General features: G+C 39.5%; 1 protein-coding gene across 5 annotated transcripts in view; it reads right to left on the bottom strand.

The window, feature by feature from the left end:
* Window positions 1–20559, bottom strand: part of SERCA (ATPase sarcoplasmic/endoplasmic reticulum Ca2+ transporting SERCA) — a 125174-nt gene that overhangs the window by 78133 nt on the left and 26482 nt on the right. For all 5 annotated transcript variants that reach the window (XR_014442130.1, XR_014442129.1, XM_083128395.1 and 2 more), the window contains exon 3: window positions 13358–13375. Coding sequence is in view for 3 of the 5 variants with exons in the window: in XM_083128395.1 (XP_082984521.1) it covers window positions 13358–13375 (18 nt within the window). In the remaining 2 variants the exon portion in view is untranslated. The remainder of the gene's footprint in view (window positions 1–13357; window positions 13376–20559) is intronic.

The raw sequence follows: 20559 nt of genomic DNA on the forward strand, positions 1-20559 counted from the left end.
GGCTAAAAGGGGAAGTGTGCAAGGAAATATTGACTTTCCCCCACCTCCGTTTTAGTTGTATCCATTCTGTTTTTCTTTACCTAGCTTCATTCTTCTTTCCCGTGGCTTAGAATCTCTTAACACTCTTTATGTTTTAACTTGCATCCACTTTCTATTAACCTTCTGTTTTATTTCCCTTTCTTCTCTCTATAAAATCCTACCTTAACGTTAAGAGCCCCTTAAGAAAGGTTAAATGCGCAAGGCTGTAAAGGGACCTGCACAGGGCATAGGCTACACCAGGGTTGTTGCAGGTCCAGGAATTTTAAAGAAATCCAATTCCAGTCCAGGAGAGAAAATCAGCAAGAGTAAATGGGTTCTGGACCGTAAAGAACCTTTTTATCTGCCCACGAACCTGTTTACCAGGAACCTTCTTTCCGGATCAATTTAAATGTAATTGTGAGAAAAAAACGGTTCAGATTCTGTTGCGGAAACAGTAGCGTAACTAACACGTTCTGCGTCCCCTCAACTTTCAGTTGCACGCCCCTACTTTTTTTTTTTTTTAAAAAAAGAAAAGCTTTCCTTTCTAAAATATTAATTCACGCCTACATTTATATTAGGTACATAAAAATATGAAAATACATACATGTAATTTGAATTAATATAAAAACTGGTACGAAAGGTTAAGACAACAAACAAACTAGAAAAGTATACATTATAATTACATATGAAAATTCACTGTTACTAGAAAAATTACTATATTGTTAATAGCCCATTACCAGACCTCGGAGTTTTTTTTTTGATGGAAGCAAATTCTCTTGCTAGTTTGGTCAAGTACAGTTTTCGAGCCCGATCGCTTTCCATACTAAACAACGCCAATCCACTCAATCTCACTTTTGTCATTGTGCTGTTCAAGTAATTTTTGTTCAATTTTAGCTTCGAAAACGACCTTTCAGTTGATGATGACGTCACAGGTATGGTCAAATACAGCATACAGTATAAGCAGTGCATACGTCAGGAATGCTACTAGCCAGAATTTTGTTTTCTATCAACAGGAATTCTGGAACTTCGCTGATGTTAGTTTTTTATTATTATTATTATAAAACAAACGATGTCTGTAGCTACAGTGCAAGATACATTTCTTCATATTTCTCCCAGAAAATTGCAGATTCTACTAACTGTCTGGGTGTTCCGTTAAGCTGGTGAGGCTTACAAAGGTGAAGCTTTCTCAGATTTGTTTGATACACTGAAATCTACTGATTACTTGATTTACTACAATCTCTAAAGCACGGTAGAAAAAGTATTTTCTTGCCTGTCGTCTGCCCTTCGGTGACGTAATCAATGACTTCTGTTTGCAGTTGTAAGGGCATAGAAATAAAATGTGTTTGGTTGAAAATATATTTTAACGCCGAAAGGAAAACTTTTGTGAACTACCGGTCTTTCTTAATTTATAATTCTTACTGTCCCCCGCTCCCGGGGAGGGGGGAGGGGTGTTATTTACGGCACTGTGCGGAACCCAATAAAACCCATTAGAATCTATGGGTTCCTGAACGTTTAACAACCCTGGGCTACACAACAAATTACAAAGCATCGTATACTTTGAAGGGTGCAAAATCGCCATATGTGCCGACGCATCCAAAAATTTACTCATTCATTCATTCTATCTCTGTGTAGCTCAGGCACGTAGCCAGGGGAAGGGCTCGGGGGATTAGGGGCCCCATCCGAAATCCTCCAAATATCTAATTTAAATAGTGAACAGAGGTGATTCATTTTACTTCATTAGCAGGATTAAAACAGATTGTATAATAAGTTGTAGAAATACTAAGAAATTCATTTTTAGTGCTTCTCCCCCCCTCCTAAATAAAATTCTGGCTACGAGCCTGCTGTAGCTTCTTTACTTGATTGGATTTATTTTACTTCGCTACTTGTGTCTAATTTGCGAAGATGGGGATGAGTGATGATATGATGAAATTGATGAATAGACATCACAAACGTCCATGCCCAAGCCAGGATTCGAACCCGGGATAGCCTCTTTTTTCTTTGTGCGCCTGGCTCTTTAATTAAGTTACGTTCTCTCATTAACTGCTTCTACCCACCCTTAAAATGTTTTCTTCTTATATATTTGTATTTTCGTTGTCTAGCGTCCATTTTCTGCCACTACTGGTTCATCACGACGATGAGGATGTGCGAAGATTACGTTTTCATGAGTGAGAAAGAACACTCATGCCGAAACCGTGAATTTCGGCGCAAAGATAACGACGGGACTCTTACCTCAGGTGGCGAGATGTTGAATCTGACCAACTGATTGCATTGATGCGTAACTGTATAGAATGAAACTAACACTTGTCAGAACTTGTTGTTAGAAAAAATATCCGATAGCATCATGCGCAATGCACCGAGCGCCCCTTCCCCTCCACATTATGCACAGAACGGCCAATCGGGACTGGGCATACAGTTTCAAGTGGGATCCGAACCACTGTGTGCCTCTCCCTTCTTATGAGTTCCTTCCGAGACTTGCCCGAGCAAAAACTGTGCAGATGTAAGCACAGGATCATTTTCTCCAGAACGATGACCACCATTCAGTTGCCAACCGAACCTGACTTGTGCAAGGGTACAATGCCGTAGAAAGTTTGGAAAGGAAACTGGCAGAAGCGATAAGATAAGGAGTAATGGGAACAAATAGTGACCTCCACCGCAAAAGATAAAGAAAAAAATATATGCGAGCAACTGATACACGCGCGTAACGCACAAATGGAACCGATAACTTACGTAAGTGAAAAAAAAAAAACAGAAAAAAACGCTTGAAATAGTGATATTTCCTTTATTTTAATGTTACTGCAACTCTCGACATAAACTTCTGTTGAAAACTTGATCAACGATATACACAAGACAGTAAAACGAGTTTCACTGACTACCGAAAGGGGGTTAATGTAAATAACTGTGTGTGTGTCCGGATCAATTTAACTACGGTCCAGGAACATTTTTCAATGAAACAATACACAGCTTGTACCGAATTTAAATTGTGCGACAACAAAGGTCACGGTCCTACAGCGTAACCCAATAGAACCCATTAGAATTTATTGGTTCCTGTACCTTTAACAACCCTCCTTTGAAGTACCTGTCCCACCTACCAAATACTACGCGACAAGTAAGGGCGACCCGAAGATAGTTTTATTAAAGGATAATCGGGACTGCACCTACAGTCCTGTACAAGGTGCCTCCACCGGGGATCGATCCCGGAACCTCTTGACTACGAGGTGACGGCGTCACCCTATGCCATCGGGGAGACCAAAGACCTGAATACAGACCACATACTTATACGAGAACCACACATTTTAGCCTTACGTAGAAATCCAGGGATGGAAACTAGTCCAAAGAACAAAATTATCGACGTAACTGACGAATATATCCCAAAAATTGACCAATTTAATTACAGGCTATCGATAAAATTGCATTTTAAAAGTTAAACTGGGATTTCATTAAAATACTTTCACATCTCCATAGCCAGCCTTCACACAATGTTATTGCATAAAAAGCTCATGTTTTTATGAAGATTAAAATATTTTATTTATTATTGTACTAAAATATAATTACTGTAAATTAAAATTTTGGTTTTATTGGGGGGGAAGAAGTTATGCCATACATTTTTTCATTCCTCAATGAATTTCCGCACTGTTTCTGCATGCATATCGTTAATTATTTTCTTCTATTGCTTTCGAGAAATATAACACGCAACTTTTCAACAGATGGCGCCACGTTTCTACACGAGAGGGAATTAGATTCTCGTAAAATCCGAGCACCCCTCGTATAATTAGGTCTCTGCGCAAAAGTTCTTTAACCTCATACCTTTACGCTACTTTACAGGAAGTCGGCCGTATCAAAGGAAGGAATGTAACAATACTTCCGTGCATTTACTTGACTTTACATTAACCTTGTAATGTCGGCTGCAACGTAATGAACACAAAGGTCATTAACACCCTGCTGGAATATTGAAAGGCGCTATGACGAGATCACAACGTGCGGCATTAGCTGAATCTCGGCCACAAAAAGCCGGCTCCCGTGGCGGAGTGGGTAGCACACCACGCTACGATGCCAAGGGTCCCGGGTTCAAATCCCGGACTGGGCATGGTGTTTGTTGAATGTCCATTCATCAATTTAATTATATCATCACTCATTCCCATCTTCGGAAATTAGCCAAAATTGGCACAAAATGCGAAGCAAAATAAAGCAATTCGGCCCAAAAAAAGATAATTTAATTCTATCACCCAGACACCCAAAAGTTGATTTTATTTCTTAACTAATGCCACCCAACTGGCAGATATGGCGAAAGAACCGGGTTGATTGGGTGCTGAACGAGATGTGCAGTGTTGCTAATGTAGCTATTTTGGAGCCAGATATGGTTCCTTTGCACATATTTGCATCTATTTGGCTCCAAAAATTTTCAAATGCCCCGAGGAGCTTCAACTCAAAATTCTAGCTCTTTTAGTATTATACTGTCGATAAATTCGTAGTGTTATTCATGACATGATACTCGTTCAGAGCTGCGAGCTTACGAAGAAAGGATCATGTATGTCAGACGGGTGACTTACAGTGTGATTTTTTTACTAGCGCCGTGGATGATGTGACGTTCAACAACTAAGAATAAATTAGCGTTATAAAAGGTTTTTAACAGTTACAGTACATATTACGGAATTCGCTGTGTACGCTGCTAAATATGGATTGTAGCGGCAGGTACTGGTAATAGCAGCCCCCCCCCCCCCCGGATACCTAACATTATCTTAGTAGACAGTCTATAGAGCCTTCAAAAAGCTAGCCGCCCTTCACTCATTTTTAGTTCCATTTAAGGTGCAAATGCAATTTGACAAAACTGGCTGTGAGCATTGTTTATTCCGATATTTGATTTACTGACACACTGTAATTTCATCTACTTTTTGGAGACCAGACACCACGTAACATGCGAGAGTAGTTGAATCACTACGGAGAAAATAGCCAAATACACTTTCCCGGCGCCAAAAAATATATTCGGCAATTTTCTCCTTAGTGAGTCCATGTAGAGGCAGTAGTTTGGTGGCGTTTGATGAGAAATGGCATTGTCTAAGCATTCCTATCCTCAAATTTGCGAAAACATTAATTACAGCCGATCAAATCGGAAACAATTAACATTTCAAGGTCGAATGATGCAACGTCAACGTACTAACGATTCGTCTTTGAAGGCTTCGTCGCTATATAGTAGCGATATTCAACTACAATGGCACACTACATCAATATGGCCTAGGATTAATCACCGAGGAAACAAAAGCGTGACCATCCCGCATTTGCCTCGACTCTTTCACCATTGCTGCAGCCCACCTTTTATGGAATAGCTCCTTGATATCCCCTCAAGTCTCCGCCATATAGGTTGAACAAACGTGTTGGCTTTATTGCTGTACTACACTCAGTGGCGACGTTGCCACACAGTGCGAGGGAACCAGCTACTTTCGTCGCGCTCTCGCTTTGCTTTTCCAATATGTGGCACCAGGGCATTTCATGGCCGCGCGTTTCGTCCTCTTACTTTCAATCTCCCTTCAATAAAAAACATGACCATGTTTTTATTTACGACTCTAACGACGAAAAATAATAGCCTCATTTTTAAAATACTCTAAGTATTACTGTTAAAGAACAGGTTTACTGTAGGCATGTGTTTATTTAATACCTACATTGTAAATAATATCAAAATAACAGAAATCTCTCGGCTCAAATTGCTACATGATTTTGCAGCTGTACCTTCAATTATTTGTCAACAAGAAATATATTTTTAAAACAAATAGCCACAACACCAGGTAAAGGCACATAGTGGTTCGGATCCCACTTTAAAACTGTAGGCCCAGTTCCGATTAGCCTTCTTGTGCATAAAGTGGACTTAGACTCAAATAGTCACGCTTATGTAATCACAAATAAGGTTCTGACGTTAATCGGGGGGGGGGGGGCAGTTCGCGGACCATACTTTGCATATCTTCTTAGCGAAATGTTCCATTACGTACCTAACACACAATGCATAATTTAAAAATACCTACGACAGTGGTCGTTTCAATTTTTCATTTTACTTGAGACAAGTTGGAAAATCATTATTTCCCATCGATTTTAAAAATATATCGTCCAGGTACATAATACAGTAGGCCCCTTGAGTATTATACCACTCATATTCTGTCCAAATATTCATAAATTTGTGTTGGCATCTTGTTGACCTGGAAAGGTGGGTTCTATAATTATATTCCTAAGAAGTTTAGCATTGAAAGATCTCTTGATAAAAATGATAAAATAATGTGTTTTTTTAGGTGTCCGTAGAACATATTTAACATATAAATCGCTTTATTTGATAAGTACTATACTTCATCGAACTTTTGTGACGAGCATGGCAGCTCGAAATGTTTCAAGCCATCGCAGATCCCCTGGAGGTACGCGAACCACAGGTTAAGAACCGATGGCATACAGGAGTGTTCCCTTTCCTCGGTACCGACCAGAAGGAAACTGGTAATAAATAAAGTCCGGCCAGAACTATTCCCGGCCTCCAATAACATAAGAACGCGGCCAGATATCAAGAATATGCTCGTCCGATTGGCTGATTCGAGCGCCTGCTGTGACGCGAAGAGAAGGCAACCCCGTAAGTGACCAAGCACACGGTTCCTTACCCCAGTGACGCAACAGCCTACGCGAAAGGGAAGGGTTCACGTCGGAAACTACCACGGCTTTGGTATAAACGGAACACATTATACCAGTTCCGGATAATATTCGTGACCAGAACGTCTCGCGAGACTCTCAGCTGATCGGGGAACAGATCTTCCACTTCCGTGTTCTCAATTCTTCTCACGAACCCAAAGCATTCGCAAGGGTCGTTGATTGAATTGCTAATTGCACGAGAACTCTTAAATGCCAAGGAGACTGTTCATTAACATGCAACAACGGGCAACGTCAACGTGTTCTCTAATATTGCAACTACTCTCGTGCTCAATCCCCCCCCCCCCGCTACAGTGAAAGCGCCGAATATGATTTTACGATGGTGAGCATACCTTGTCCAATCCCGAGGTTCGTTCACCTCTACGTTCACTACACAATCAAATTTTTGGTAATTTATTTCACTTTTGGTGAGTTTCGTTAGAAAAAAATTTACTGTTAAATAAGTTCCGTGTTATTCCTATAAAACAATTTTCGTCGATATGTGAAACTAAACCAAACATTTTTACAATAAATCACTGAAATAAGTTCAGAAATTTGTGATCGCCCTGTATAATGTAAACTACTGAAAATATGATTGTCGTGTTTTGTTCGCTGTGTGGTGCAGAACAAATCGCAAGAAATTAATAGGTTTGACCGAGACACATGAACAAACTTGTGAATATTATGATTTCAAGAGAACGGGTTTACAAGAGTGTTCAATATGTATAATTTGTTATTTCAATCAAAATTTAATGCAATATTCAAATACAAAATGTGCCTTATCTTCTGTTACCAAACAATGGAGCCAGCCCCAGTAGCGGAGTAGTTAGCACATTGCGCTACAACGCCAGGGGTCCCGGGTTCGAATCCTGGCCTGGGTATTGATGTTTCTGAGTGTCCATTCATCAATTTCATCATAGCATCACTCACCATCTTCGCAAATTAGCCAAAAGTGACACAAGAAGCGAAGTAAAATAAAGCAAGTCAATCAATCTATCAACCAAACAATGGATAACCCAACTTTCTTTTCAGTGCTGAAACGTGAAAATCCTCCTATTGTCCCTCTACAGGTATATATTCACAAACTGTCCAATAGCGCACGAAGCAATGGGAGTATATTTAAAATATGAAACACGTTTCATCGCGAAAGCCTGACAATGAATGAATGAATTAAAAGTTTTGGGTGTGTCGGTACTTAAACCCATTTTGCACCCTTCTATGTATACGGGGAAATATCCCCTTATCTAAAATTCTGACTGAGAAATGAAAATGAGGGGTGTAAAAATTAAAAGTACAAGGTTGTAAAAAGACCTGCACAAAACAAGCACAACACACTGAAAAGTCAGAATTCATAAAAAGCTTCCTCACAGACGGTGGAAGAGACCAGAACTTCGCAAAAATCTAAAAACGTTCTATAAAACACTGTTGTCATCACTCAACAGGGATGATCAACAGCTGGGAAGATCAAAAGTCTGCCTGAGGATAGCAAAGCCGGCACATTCAATAAGAATATGCCGAACACTTAAAAGAACGTTACAAACACGACATATCGGAGGGTCCAGCCCTTGCAGCAAGTGACCATGCGTTAGGCGACTGTGTCCAATACGTAGTCTAGTAAGAATAACTTCTTCTCGACGAGAGGGACGGGACGAGGAATGCCATGCACCTGTGGTGGACCTAATAGCGTGAAGCTTGTTCCCCGTCTCCGCATCCCACTCGGCCTGCCAAGTGTCAAGAAGGCAACAACGAAACACATTCTGCAGGTCGCTAGCTGGCAGCAGGTGGACGAGAACGCCACCGACTGCATCAGCAGACTTGGCGGCAGCATCGGCTGCTTCGTTCCCATTTATGCTCACAAGCCTGACAAGATAAGCAAAATACAAAATGAACAGAATACATATGAACGGATATGTAAAAATATGGAAAATAAAATGTGCAAGCATAATACAAAATAACAGTGATTTTGGCATCACGTGAAGATATTAATTTATATATAAATTCGTTCCCTGATGATTAAATTATGTGTTACTATGTTACGGTAATCCTTTTTAATGGTCCTCAATGCCAATAAAAGTAATAGTAATGCACTAAGGACTCTGGAAAAGACTACTAATAATCCACCAGGGCTGATGACTGGGAGGGAGGTTAACAACCCTCGCCGGTGACACAATCAAGTGGCTTTGTAAATGATGTTAGCAGAGGCAAAGAGCTGGCAAAGCATTTTCTGTCTCGATGAGCATTCCCGTAATGAGCGCAGGTCAATGACCAACGGAGCAGAGGAATAATCTCAATCTTTGACCGTGGAGGCCTCGCATTCTTGGATCTATTTTTAATTACGATTGCGGAATGATAATGCTCATTTTGAACCTAAATGCAGGGTTCACGTTTCATCGTTCGATTTTCATGCACCAAACGCTATTTATATCGCGTGTTCTGATGGAATGCAGTAGATTTACAAAATTAGTTGACACGGATAAGCTATTTAGGTTATATATGGTTTGCGAGTTTTGAACGAACTGGGTAAGGCTCTTACCCTGTAATCAGGGAGTCGCTGGGTTTCATCACACGCCAGAGGTTCCGGTTCGAATCCCGGCCTGACTATGGGTGTTCCTTGTGAGTATCCCTTCAAGTTCATCGTATCACTCAACGTCGCAAATGGCTAAAAGTGGAACAAAGCGACACTACATAACGAAAATCAAATTCAAAAAGTAAAAAAAAAAAAAAAAACAAGGACTAAAGTTATTGAAAATCTATTTAGAATCGAAAATGGGGTCTGTGCGATGCTGAAATGTGTGTTTCTCACGATACCGTTCTCCGTGTCCATTCTTCCTTCATAAACTTCAGTTGAAGAGCTATTAAAAAAGGTCGTTTCTTAAACCGGAAATACGGCAACAGAATGTGCATTAGCTCAATATGCATAAGGTGCCGTTCCCAGTAAAAGTAATAAAAAATTGAGAATTAAAAATTCCACGTCACGGGTGACGTGGACCTGAACTACAGAGCTCAGAATAGGACGTAAATGTCCTTTTACGACTTTGGCCGGTCATATTCTACGTGAATACTTCCGCTAAACCTATTCTGCCATGCATTGTCCATTGGTTACCTACACCCCCTCCCCCCTTTCCAGAAACGATTACTGCATAAAAACGTTGGTAAATGTGGCATCAATCGTAAAGAAATGGAGATGACGGGCAGTTAAATATGAATTTCATATATTGAAAGATAATTAAATTCTTCTAAGCGGGTAATAAAGCAGAATATTAAATTCTGAGAAATTCTCGAGTTCCTAGCGACAAGATCGAAGAAAATTGCTGCATCAGGACTATTTTGTCATTATTTACTCAGTTTTTTTTATCTACGTGTATACAACAACGGTTCTATTTTTATTTCGAAAAATTTAAGAATATTAACGACTGTTTTCTTGCGCAGCATACTAGCTATTTTGTAAAATTGATTTTATAGGATATCAGATATGTTGATTAGGCCCATACAATTTGTTGCTTTTGAGTTGTTTTAAGTCCACTTTATGCACAAATAAGGCTAATCGGGGCTGAACCTACAGTTTAGAGTGGAATCCGAACCTCTGTGTGTCTCCAACCCGGGATTCCCTTCGAACCCGGGATTCCCTTCATTACAAGGCGGCGACGTTACAACTACGTCATCGGGGGAAGTCCTGCTATTGAAATGCATGAGAAAGACGAGTGCATCCACTCACGTATTTCACATCACGGTTCCGAAAGAAAAAAACAAACTAATTCAGAAGCCAGGTAGTCTAAGAAAGTCATGCATCCAACTAAGATAAAGCTACACATTTTGAAATATGATCTTAAAACATTTCATTTATTAATCAATACAAAGAATGGATTAAAACTAATTTATTCTTGCGCCAGAGTGGCGTTTCTAAAATAAAAAAAACGTCTCAGCTGGTAACAGCATGCAATATATTCTAATATATGGCCAACTCTTATGATATCGCAGCAATTTTATAATTCGGCTAGCAACAGCGAAAAAAAATTATAATGGCATGTTTATTATTCTGATATAATGATATATGTGATACAGAAAACACATACCGTTCTCGTTATTTTTAAAACAATTTAATGGACATTTCTATAAGCGAACTGGAAACGTTAAAAAAATACAGCACAGAATTTGAAAGTTCAGGCGCCATGGGGATGGATGCTCTGTTTTTTCTACCCCTGCTCAGGGTACTACCTGAGAAATTAACGTGAAACCCTACGGTTGCGTGGCAATTCTAGCCGAGACAAGATGGGGAAACAAGTGTCAGAATCTCCGTTCCACCGCCTTCGACTAAAATTGCTTCATCAACGGTAGCACAGCTTTATGAGGTCATCAGAGTGCATATATATTTAGCATCCTTTCCCAAAATTAGCTTCCTAAAGGACATTCATCCCTTCCAAATCGCCTCCTCGATTCGCCCCCCCCCCCGATTTCACCGCTTACGTAACATACCGAACGCGTTTGCAGAAGAACTACCACGTCACAAGCGGTGAGGTTTTAGCATGTGATTTATATAGCCAACAGACCTCTCATTGTCTTGGCACTGGATGGCAAGCGTCGTTAGTACCACGCACGTCTATTAGGATCTATGGTAATTTAGTGTGATGACGTTGCGACTCCCCCCTCCTTTTCTTAAGTTTCATTTGGCCATGTCTGGCAACTATCGGTTATTTTAAACGTGCATTTACTGACGCAAATCCACTTGTGGAGATAAAAACTGTGGACAAGCCTTCTTAAGACACAATGAACGAGGTACGGGTGGCACAGATAAAAAAAACCTAGACTCGCTCCAAGATTCTACTCGAGATAGTGAAATTACTAAGGTTAGGATTTTAATACATTTACATTATTTTTATTTTATTTTGGAAAGCCCAATACATTGCTCAGATGTTCTCGCGTTTCATAACACAACGTGCCAAACAGAAAAGCATCTTTCAAGAGGCCTTTTTTTCTTTTCATTTTTGTCGATTTTGCAAGAAATTGCATTTTTATGGGTTTCATGTAGGGATGGCAACAAAATCCGATTTCAAATTATCCGATATCCGTTTCGGATGCAACGGATAATTCGGATATACGAATAGGACAGATTTGATGTACAAGATTTGTAGCATGTTGAAGTCTATGGAGGATTTGCAGAAATTCCATCTAGTGAAATACGAACATGATGAATAAAAAAAAAAGTGGATAGCTCGTAAATCGAATAAACGATAAAACTGTCCGGATAATATGTCGGGACAGTGGCGGCGATTAGGGAGGGCGAGGGGGAACAGTTGCCCCCCACTTTTCGCCACTTTTGTCCCTGCACTATGCTAAACTTTATCTACAAAGGGAAATATACTGTCTTTGCCCCCCCCCCCCACCCGAGTTTTGGCACCTTGCCCCCCACGGTTTTGGAACCCAATCACCGCCACTGTGTCGAGATGTTTCGGATAATCCGGATAGTAAATTATCAGATATCCGGGAAAAATTATCCGGATATTGCCATCCCTAGTTTCATAGAACTTTAGTGCACTTTAAACATTTTTAAAACATTATCTTGCTTATTTTTTTAGGTTTTCACGAGAAGGGACACTTCTAAGTGTTTTAATTTTTTTAAAAAGCAACCCACTTGTTTTTTACCAGTATGAAAGTTTGAAAGTTCCAAAACAAGAACTTTGGCTTCAGGAAAACTGGTAAATCCTTCCTACAGTAACGAAAAGACCCTTGTGAAAAAAGTGGCAGACGACTTAGAAAAAGTTAATCAGAAAGTGGGAAAGGATAGAACCTAGAAAATGAGTCTGGTTTTGAACAAAAATGAACGGTTTAGTACGCTATGTTGAATTGCTGATATTTTATCTGGAGAACTATCATAGGATTTGCAAGCTGGTGACCTAGTTGACTTCAATTATGCTCCTCTAGTATCGGTAGATGTAGAAATGAGATTTTCAATGTTCAATTCTTTGTTAAGAGACAATCGGCAGTCACTTTGCTTTGACAACCTACGCATGTTAGTAGTAGTGCATTGCAATGGTAAGATGAACACTAAGTTTGATGTAGAGTATTTTTAAAAAGTTATGGAGCACTTTTTTGTGGTTATTTAGGGCATTATTGCATTTTTACAGAACATTTTCTGGTATTTTATTGTGCATTAAAATCATAGCACTAGAAATTACGTTTTTCGCTACCTCTCCCAGATGATGGATATCAGTGCAAAATTTTCAGTTTACTGTCTTTACCACTTTGTTTCGATTTATATTTCCGATGAGAGACCAAGTGTTCACGGCGAAAATGCAAACTCTATTTTCGTGCAAGCACCAAATAAGTACAGAGAATAATGAAAATTGAAGATTTGGGTGAAAAAAAAACAACATACCTATCCACTTTATGGAAAGCTGTTTTGCATGACAACTTTGGATTTCAATTACAATGAAAAAATGTTCTGGAACACTAAGGAACAATTTTTATCAGTCCCACAACCGGAAGTGAAGAGTTCATGTTTACACTGACATCAATTTGAAATTACGTACTTACATTGACTTTCATAACAATGAACAGATATGGTGCTAGTAAAATACAGGATAATACCAGTATATTAAAAACTATGAACATCTGTACGAGTTAGTGCTCAAATGCAAACCTTGGTCACATGCAATACCTATTCTCTATCTGTTGAAGATTCGTCACTTACCTTCTTCAGCGGGCAACTCTGTAAAGATAAAGAGAACAACAAATTAGTTGAATGACGAAAGAAACTCATTTACACAATTAACAATATACTATATGGTACTCAAGCATCATTACATTAACACTGCGAAAAAAGCAATAAATTCAAAAACTCCTTAACAATTACATATGCACATGTACAGAAACAGCTAAAAATAATTGCCTTTTACAAAACCCTTAAGTATAACCACTCTGCTTTTCACGTTGTGGCAGATCCATCAATAACAAGCAGCTGAAGAGTAATTAATATTTGTTATACTCTAGTTATGGTTTTATTCTTGTTACATAATATATGTGTGCTTGTGTATGTGCTTCTCATTTGTTAATTTCTATTTTTCTCTATATTGATATCCTGATATAAAATGGATTCTCTCAAATAAATAAATAAATTTTAAAAAAACGTAACTTGCATGCAGCTCAAGAACATATATTCATTTTGAATTAGATATCTACTATTTACAAAAAATGAAAAAAAATTAGGATGTACATCTTTTATGTCTAATACGACGTATTAGGAAATTACCAAAAATGTATAAAAAGGGACGGGGGGGGGGAGAAGTCAAATGTCAATAGTTGACACCTGTATGATAAAACGTGTTGGTTAAATATCGGCAAATAAATACATTATTTTATAACTTTCGTGCGCACAAAATTTCCCACACTTTGTACAAATTATTAGATATTGATTAATTTCAAATAAAGATTTTTAAAAGTTCAAGTATTGGCCATCGTGGCCTCTCGAAACATTTCTTTAGCATTTTCTTAAACTTGCAAAAATGTCCTGATTTAGAGGGAACAATGGTGGTTGTTCCGAAAAAAAATATATACCAACTTCAAAAGGCAATTTTTAATTGCGAACAGCTGTTGTATCGAATCAGGGTTTGTGTGAAAAATGGACATTCACAAATCATATGTCCCTTTTTTAAATAAATGTCCCGGAAAATGTTCTCGGGATGCCCATTTGTCCCGTATTTAGCTAAAGAAAAAAACTAATTTAAATTTCAAAATCATTTTATACAACAAGAAATTAATAACAATTTATAACTAACCTAATTGGATACCAATTACCATTTACCACTCAATCCTCATACTAACATTGGCGTAGAACTGCTCATTGTCGATATGTCGAATAAGAAGCGACTCACGACTGGCAAAGGCAGTTCTGGTTCTAATACACTATCACTTGTTCCTTTTCTTGCTCAATGGAATCAGAGTGGAGTGAATAATATGCAGGGCTTAGGTGATGTAAAAAGTTTTTTTTTTATTTCGTCATGCCAAAAAGAAAGCGTTCTTATAGCAGTGATTATTCTAAACAAAGGTCCTGTTAAAGGACGCCAAGTGTTCACTCAAATATTACTATATTTTGTCAAAATGTTAAAAATTCGGCATTAACAATGCTTTAAACTGCAATTGATTTTGTAATGTTTGGCAACCCTGATAGGACTGTTAAGGGTGGCAATAACGACGAATGCCGAAATACACGAGCCCCATTCGTTCCTTATCCACGATTTGAATCTACGACCACTAGCTTTGCAGTGTGATACAATACCACTCTGCCACAGGCGCCGGCTCACGGAAATACCTGTTGCTCGCTCTTTATCGCTTTCGTTTCTATGACGTCCAAAGTTCTCACGCCTGCGTCACGTGAGTAGATTCTGAACGTGATTTTTCGGTCCTCTTGCGTGCTAGAAATGTATTTTCCCTCTGAATAAAGAATGAACCACCTTCGCGACACAACAAAAAGTCCCCCGACGACATCCAAATATCGACCCCGTTCCAGAAAACATTTTCCAGTGTCAAACGACTGCGAACCCCTGCTTTAAACTCTATAGGACCCAGTAGCACTGAGGCCAAGGTTCCCAAATATCCGTTCACTTTTCATTTACCTACCCTACACTGTTTTGATTTTTCGTCTTGTGGCTAATCGGGACTGGATACACAGCTTGGAATGGGATCCGGACCACCATGTACCACCGGATACCGAACCAGTTTATTGCAGTGTTGAAATTAAAATTAAATGTGCAAAAATACATATGTAATAATATTTTGTATAAACTATCTCTAAGCATGAAGGAAGTTGGATTGGTGGAAAAGTTGAATGCCTATTAAGCCCACAATTCGCAACCTGATTTCAGTGCTCGTCAAATGAAAAGCTTCGATTCTGGTCCAACCAACACCAAGAAGTTGGAAACGCTGAGAAGAGCGCAGAATTGATCCCAACACGAGATTGTAATGTAAACACAGCAATCATGCACGTTCCCAGTGACTTCAATGGAACTAGTTCCAAAGTTCCATTCGCGGAAGATATGATTGTGCACAACGTTTTCTCAACAGAAGAGGTAAAAATTACACATCGTTCTTAACCGGACATGCAATCAACGGAATGTATACAACATACCCTGTCGCTTGTACGGCGTCTGGAATTCTTTCGCCACTTTTGAGTCATTGTGCGCATACAGATGAAACTGCTTAGATTACATACTATCTTTCTCTGGTTCGCTTACTACTGTTGGGAGTAAACCTATTAATTTGGCTCAGTCTTTGAATAATTGATTGATTGATTTGTTGTTTTAAGTCCACCTTATGCACAGTAAGGCTAATTGGGACTGGACCTACAGTTTAAAAGTGGAATCCGAACCACTATGTGACTCCACTGGGTATCGAACCCGGGACCCCTTGATTACAAGACGACGACGAGTGTTTGAATGATTTTTAGTGTTTACAGACACCCTGTCTCGATTTTTTCGAAAGGCTGTCTGTCGACCTCCATAGCATACAGGTTAGCACAGCGCGCTACGGCGACACGGGTGGCGGAGTTAGAATCCCGACCTCAGCCTGAGTGTGCATTGTGAGCGCCCCTTCATCAGTTTCATCATATCACTCATCCTCATCTTCGCGATTAACCAAAATGCGGCAGAAAAGCGAACTAAAATAACCAAAATCAATCAAAAGGTATTCTAGGTAATGTCCCTAGTAAACTGTTTTCTGGAACTCTAATCCTTTTTATTTTTAACATTTTAAAAAATGGGCGCCTGGAACTCTAACTTTGTCTCAATGTGAGCACCGTAAAAAACTTAAACAAGACATTGATTACGCGAGGAAGCAAAATAGTAACTACTTCATCTACAGATGAGAATTTAAAGTAGAAAGAGATAGATGCGTGCTACTATTTTTTGTTTAAATTATCGGACTAATTATGATAAATGGGAGATAAGAGAAACAAATAGATCATAAATTACTGTTCTAATCATTCAGGAACGAATATCTAATGACAGGTGAAGTAAAATGTATTATCAATGTCGATGGCATCATTTAGTTGTGAGTTACAAACAATTGTGATTTTTATAGTTTTATAAAGCATAAATCAACCGTCACGAACGGTTTGGTAAGAAGTTGGAAGCATACGCAGGTCTTATTCTTATTCGCGTTCAGTGGCGTGCACAAGGAGAGTTTTTTCTCTTTTCAAGGGAAGTTTGTGGGAGTCAACCACTGCTATCCAATGCATTCAGGGTAGCAAAATTGAAAGTGTTATTTTATATTCTGGCACAACTATACCTGCCATGACAGCACGTTAGATGTCAAAAGCTGGTGTCGAAATATCAGTTAATGGCAAGTTCAGCCAACGGTACATGATAGCAGGCAAATTGTACATCACTCCTTCCGTTTGTCTCATGGTGGGGTTCGAGAATTGAAACAAAAACCACTGAACACAAACTGCGTTCCGTAAAAACACAAAAATGAGGAACAGACATGAACGAATTGGCGAAGGCCAATTTGAATGCTGTTATCTTTGCGGTTGATTGTACAAAATAAGCACAGGCATATACATAATTTTCAACATCTGCAGCCCACCTTCTTTGAATGATTTTGTCATCAAGTCGCCTCTTAGCTCACAAAGGCTAATCGGGATTGGACCCACAGTTTAAAGTGCTTCCAGCGGGTATCGAACCAGGATTTCTTGATTATAAGGCGACGACGCCAACACGCCATCGGGGAGGGCAGCCGACGGCAGATTGGTTAGCACATCGAGCTACGACGCCAGAGATCCTGGGTATTATTGTGAGTGACCCTTCGTGAATTTCATCATATCCATCACCTATACTCATCTTAGCTATCGGCCAAAAGTGGCAGGAAAGCGAAAATAAACCAAATCAACCATTAAGTTTCATCTACTTAACTTGTTCCTCTTGTAGTGGTTAACCTAGAGAAATAAAAAGCGACGTCCTGACCACAGTTGCACAAGTTTGCTATTATAAACTTTCATATTTACAAATAAAGCGCAACTACTTTTACGACACAACCGTAAGAACATGGCATAAACTTCCGTAAAGGGAGGGGAGGTGTAGCTATCGGCAGGTATTCAATGAATCGTAAAAACAGCCGACGTGGAAAGCGCTGGGGCTGCCAAGGTCAAGCTGCCACATTATCTCAGGAACGTAACGCTTCCCAGTTACAACTGACGTCAAAGCTTTTTTTCTGCTTTTTTTAGAAATAAAATTTACAGCCCTGCATCTCTCATCGCAAGCAGTGGCGAACAATGGTGTTGCGAATTAGTTTGTCCTAACCACAACAGAAGCACGCCCAGGAACTTGTGTATAGTGTCGTAAAACTTGTTTTGTGGTTATCCTGAACGCACTGCAACAAACACGAGGGCGATTCAGTCAATCTCACATTTCAAGGATTTGAGACCAGAAATATGACGCTGACTCAACTTTCCTTTTTGCTTATTACGTTGCTTTTCTACCTGTTCAGGTTAATCGTGACGTTGAAGATCACTAGATGATACCGAGGAAGGGAAAATACGATGAACACTCATGCACTGGCCAGGACTCGAACTTAGAAACTTCAAACGCGACCATTCTACAGGGATTGATCTCAGCCTCTCACACTCGGCGCTTGAAGTGGAAAACGTTAGCCGGGAACGGGATGTTTGGTCGAGCCTTGGAAATGAATTGTTGTTTTAAGTCCACTTTATGCACAGATAGTCAAATCGGGACTGGAACTGCAGTTTAAAGTGGGATCGGAACCACTGTGTAATGTACCTCCACCGGGTATGGAACCCGGGACCCCTTGATTAGTAGGAGACGACGTCGAGTCTTGGGGTTAGTTGGGGGCAATGAGAAAATTGGTGGATGCGTTACGAAAATTTGCTAGATATGGGACACCACTCCAAACACTGGGCATACTCTTTTTCAAGTCTATAGAAAACAATGAATTAAATGACAACGTATGCGGGTTCGGAACTTCCGAGGTTGTTTTTATTGGCACGACTACTTCTTGAATTTGTACTTTAGTTCTTTAACGTTACTTTTCTACATATTTAAGTTAATCGAGATGGTAAGGTTGAATAAGATAAAAGAATTGGCCGGGACGCGAACCCGAAATTTGCGTTGGGTCACCGAGACTGTCAGGATGGCATGTAGTAAATGCTTTAAGGGATGCTCACTGGAATCAACCCGTATACATTCTACTGGGTCTAATCCCCTTGATTAGCCGGTCATCTGGAAATAAATGAGCTTAAAACATATCCTAGGTGAAGTCCCTTACTGAAATATAGAGTTAGAGTTCATAATGCATGCTATAAATGCCCACCGACAAAACCTGTTCACAGACTGAAAGGGGATAACAGAAGACTTCCGACTTTGTAACACCCAATATCTACTTTTTGGTCAACTTGGTGCTTCATATAAAATGAGAAAAGAACACATTCGTATGTTATAAAGTGGACAACCTTTTGAATTTCATGTCCATCATATTAATTGATTAATAGGCAGGGTATTATGGACTGACTACCTGCCTTTAAAATTAAGTTTCGAGAAGTTCAACTGATAAAAAAAAACAATTTCTAAGCTCAAAACAGGCTGTGAAAGAAAGGTGTGGCGACTCGAAATAAAATTGACGCGTTTTTTTTGTTTTCTTCATGTTATTGGCTTAATTATCCAGACTTTTCAATATATTATCTTGGAACAAATGAAAAATATGTAATATTAGAAATTGCTTTTTGGAATGGATGTTAATAAAATACTTCTCCACAGTATAATTTCATACTTTGCAAGATATGTACATTCTCGCAATTTTCATGTAACGTCCAGTTTTTAACCTTTTTCGCATTGTGGATTTGGGGAAGTTGCAGCCCCTTCTTGGGTACGCCCTTGGTGCAGTCTGAAGAAGACCTTGCTAGAAGTTTGAAACGTTACGTTTAGTTTATGTTTTATAATAAAATTAATTTCTGCCTTTGTCAGCATATTGAGTTTTTCATACCATGGAAACAAGGCTTAATGGTGTTACCTTGAATTCAGCACCCCCTCCCCAACAGTCAAATATCTTGTATGTTCAACTTACGAAATCACAGGTGAGCCAAATAAAGCGACCCTGTTATCCTCCAGAGTGCATTAACATACCTGGCGGAAGAGACAACATTGCCCTACTTACATCGGAAACCCCAACTATCTTTAGAAATGGTACAAATGCCGACCAAGTGGCATGAGCTTTGTTGACACAGCTGCAAGCGCCTCCACACCCTCCTCCGTAGCGCAAGCTGCCAAAGTAGATATGTACCCTGCACATGTTAAACGATTCTTCCCGAACTGAATTCCTGTCGGTCACACCCACGCAATCCTGCCAACCCTCGCACCGTGTGCACACTTCGCCATCTGAAGATCGAAATTCGATGTAATCACCTCGTGGGCCTTCATGTGAAAACCTTACAATTCCGTAGACAAGCACCAACTGTTGGGGCAATATTTACGGCAACAGCTATACATAACTCCCGTTTCGAATAACTCGGCACTATCTCAAGACTTCTACCTACAGATTTCCACGGCCCCTGCAAATCTTGCTACTAGTTTATTTTGTTCTTTGTAGCTGATCAGTGGTGATTTATTCATTCTTAAGGTTAAGTTTGCAGCAGGTTTTATGTATTAATCCGCGCAATAGCGGGACTCAGCATCTTCTGTGCCAGTCTTGCTTCAACCGCCGAGCTGTTCATATCATAGACAGTGAGAATATCAGCAGTATTCGCGAGGAACTATATTCTGCGCGCACGTTTGGGTCTATATATGAGAAAAGTTTCCGCAAACTTAACATGTCGCGGGGCTTAGTTTTGGACTTATCCACTGTTATTTTTAAAATTACCAACGTTTATTGTCTATGTAGACACCATCCCCA

The sequence above is a fragment of the Lepisma saccharinum genome, chromosome 9, assembly GCF_977018435.1.
Source record: "Lepisma saccharinum chromosome 9, izLepSacc3.1, whole genome shotgun sequence".
In the NCBI taxonomy this organism is placed as follows: domain Eukaryota; kingdom Metazoa; phylum Arthropoda; class Insecta; order Zygentoma; family Lepismatidae; genus Lepisma; species Lepisma saccharinum.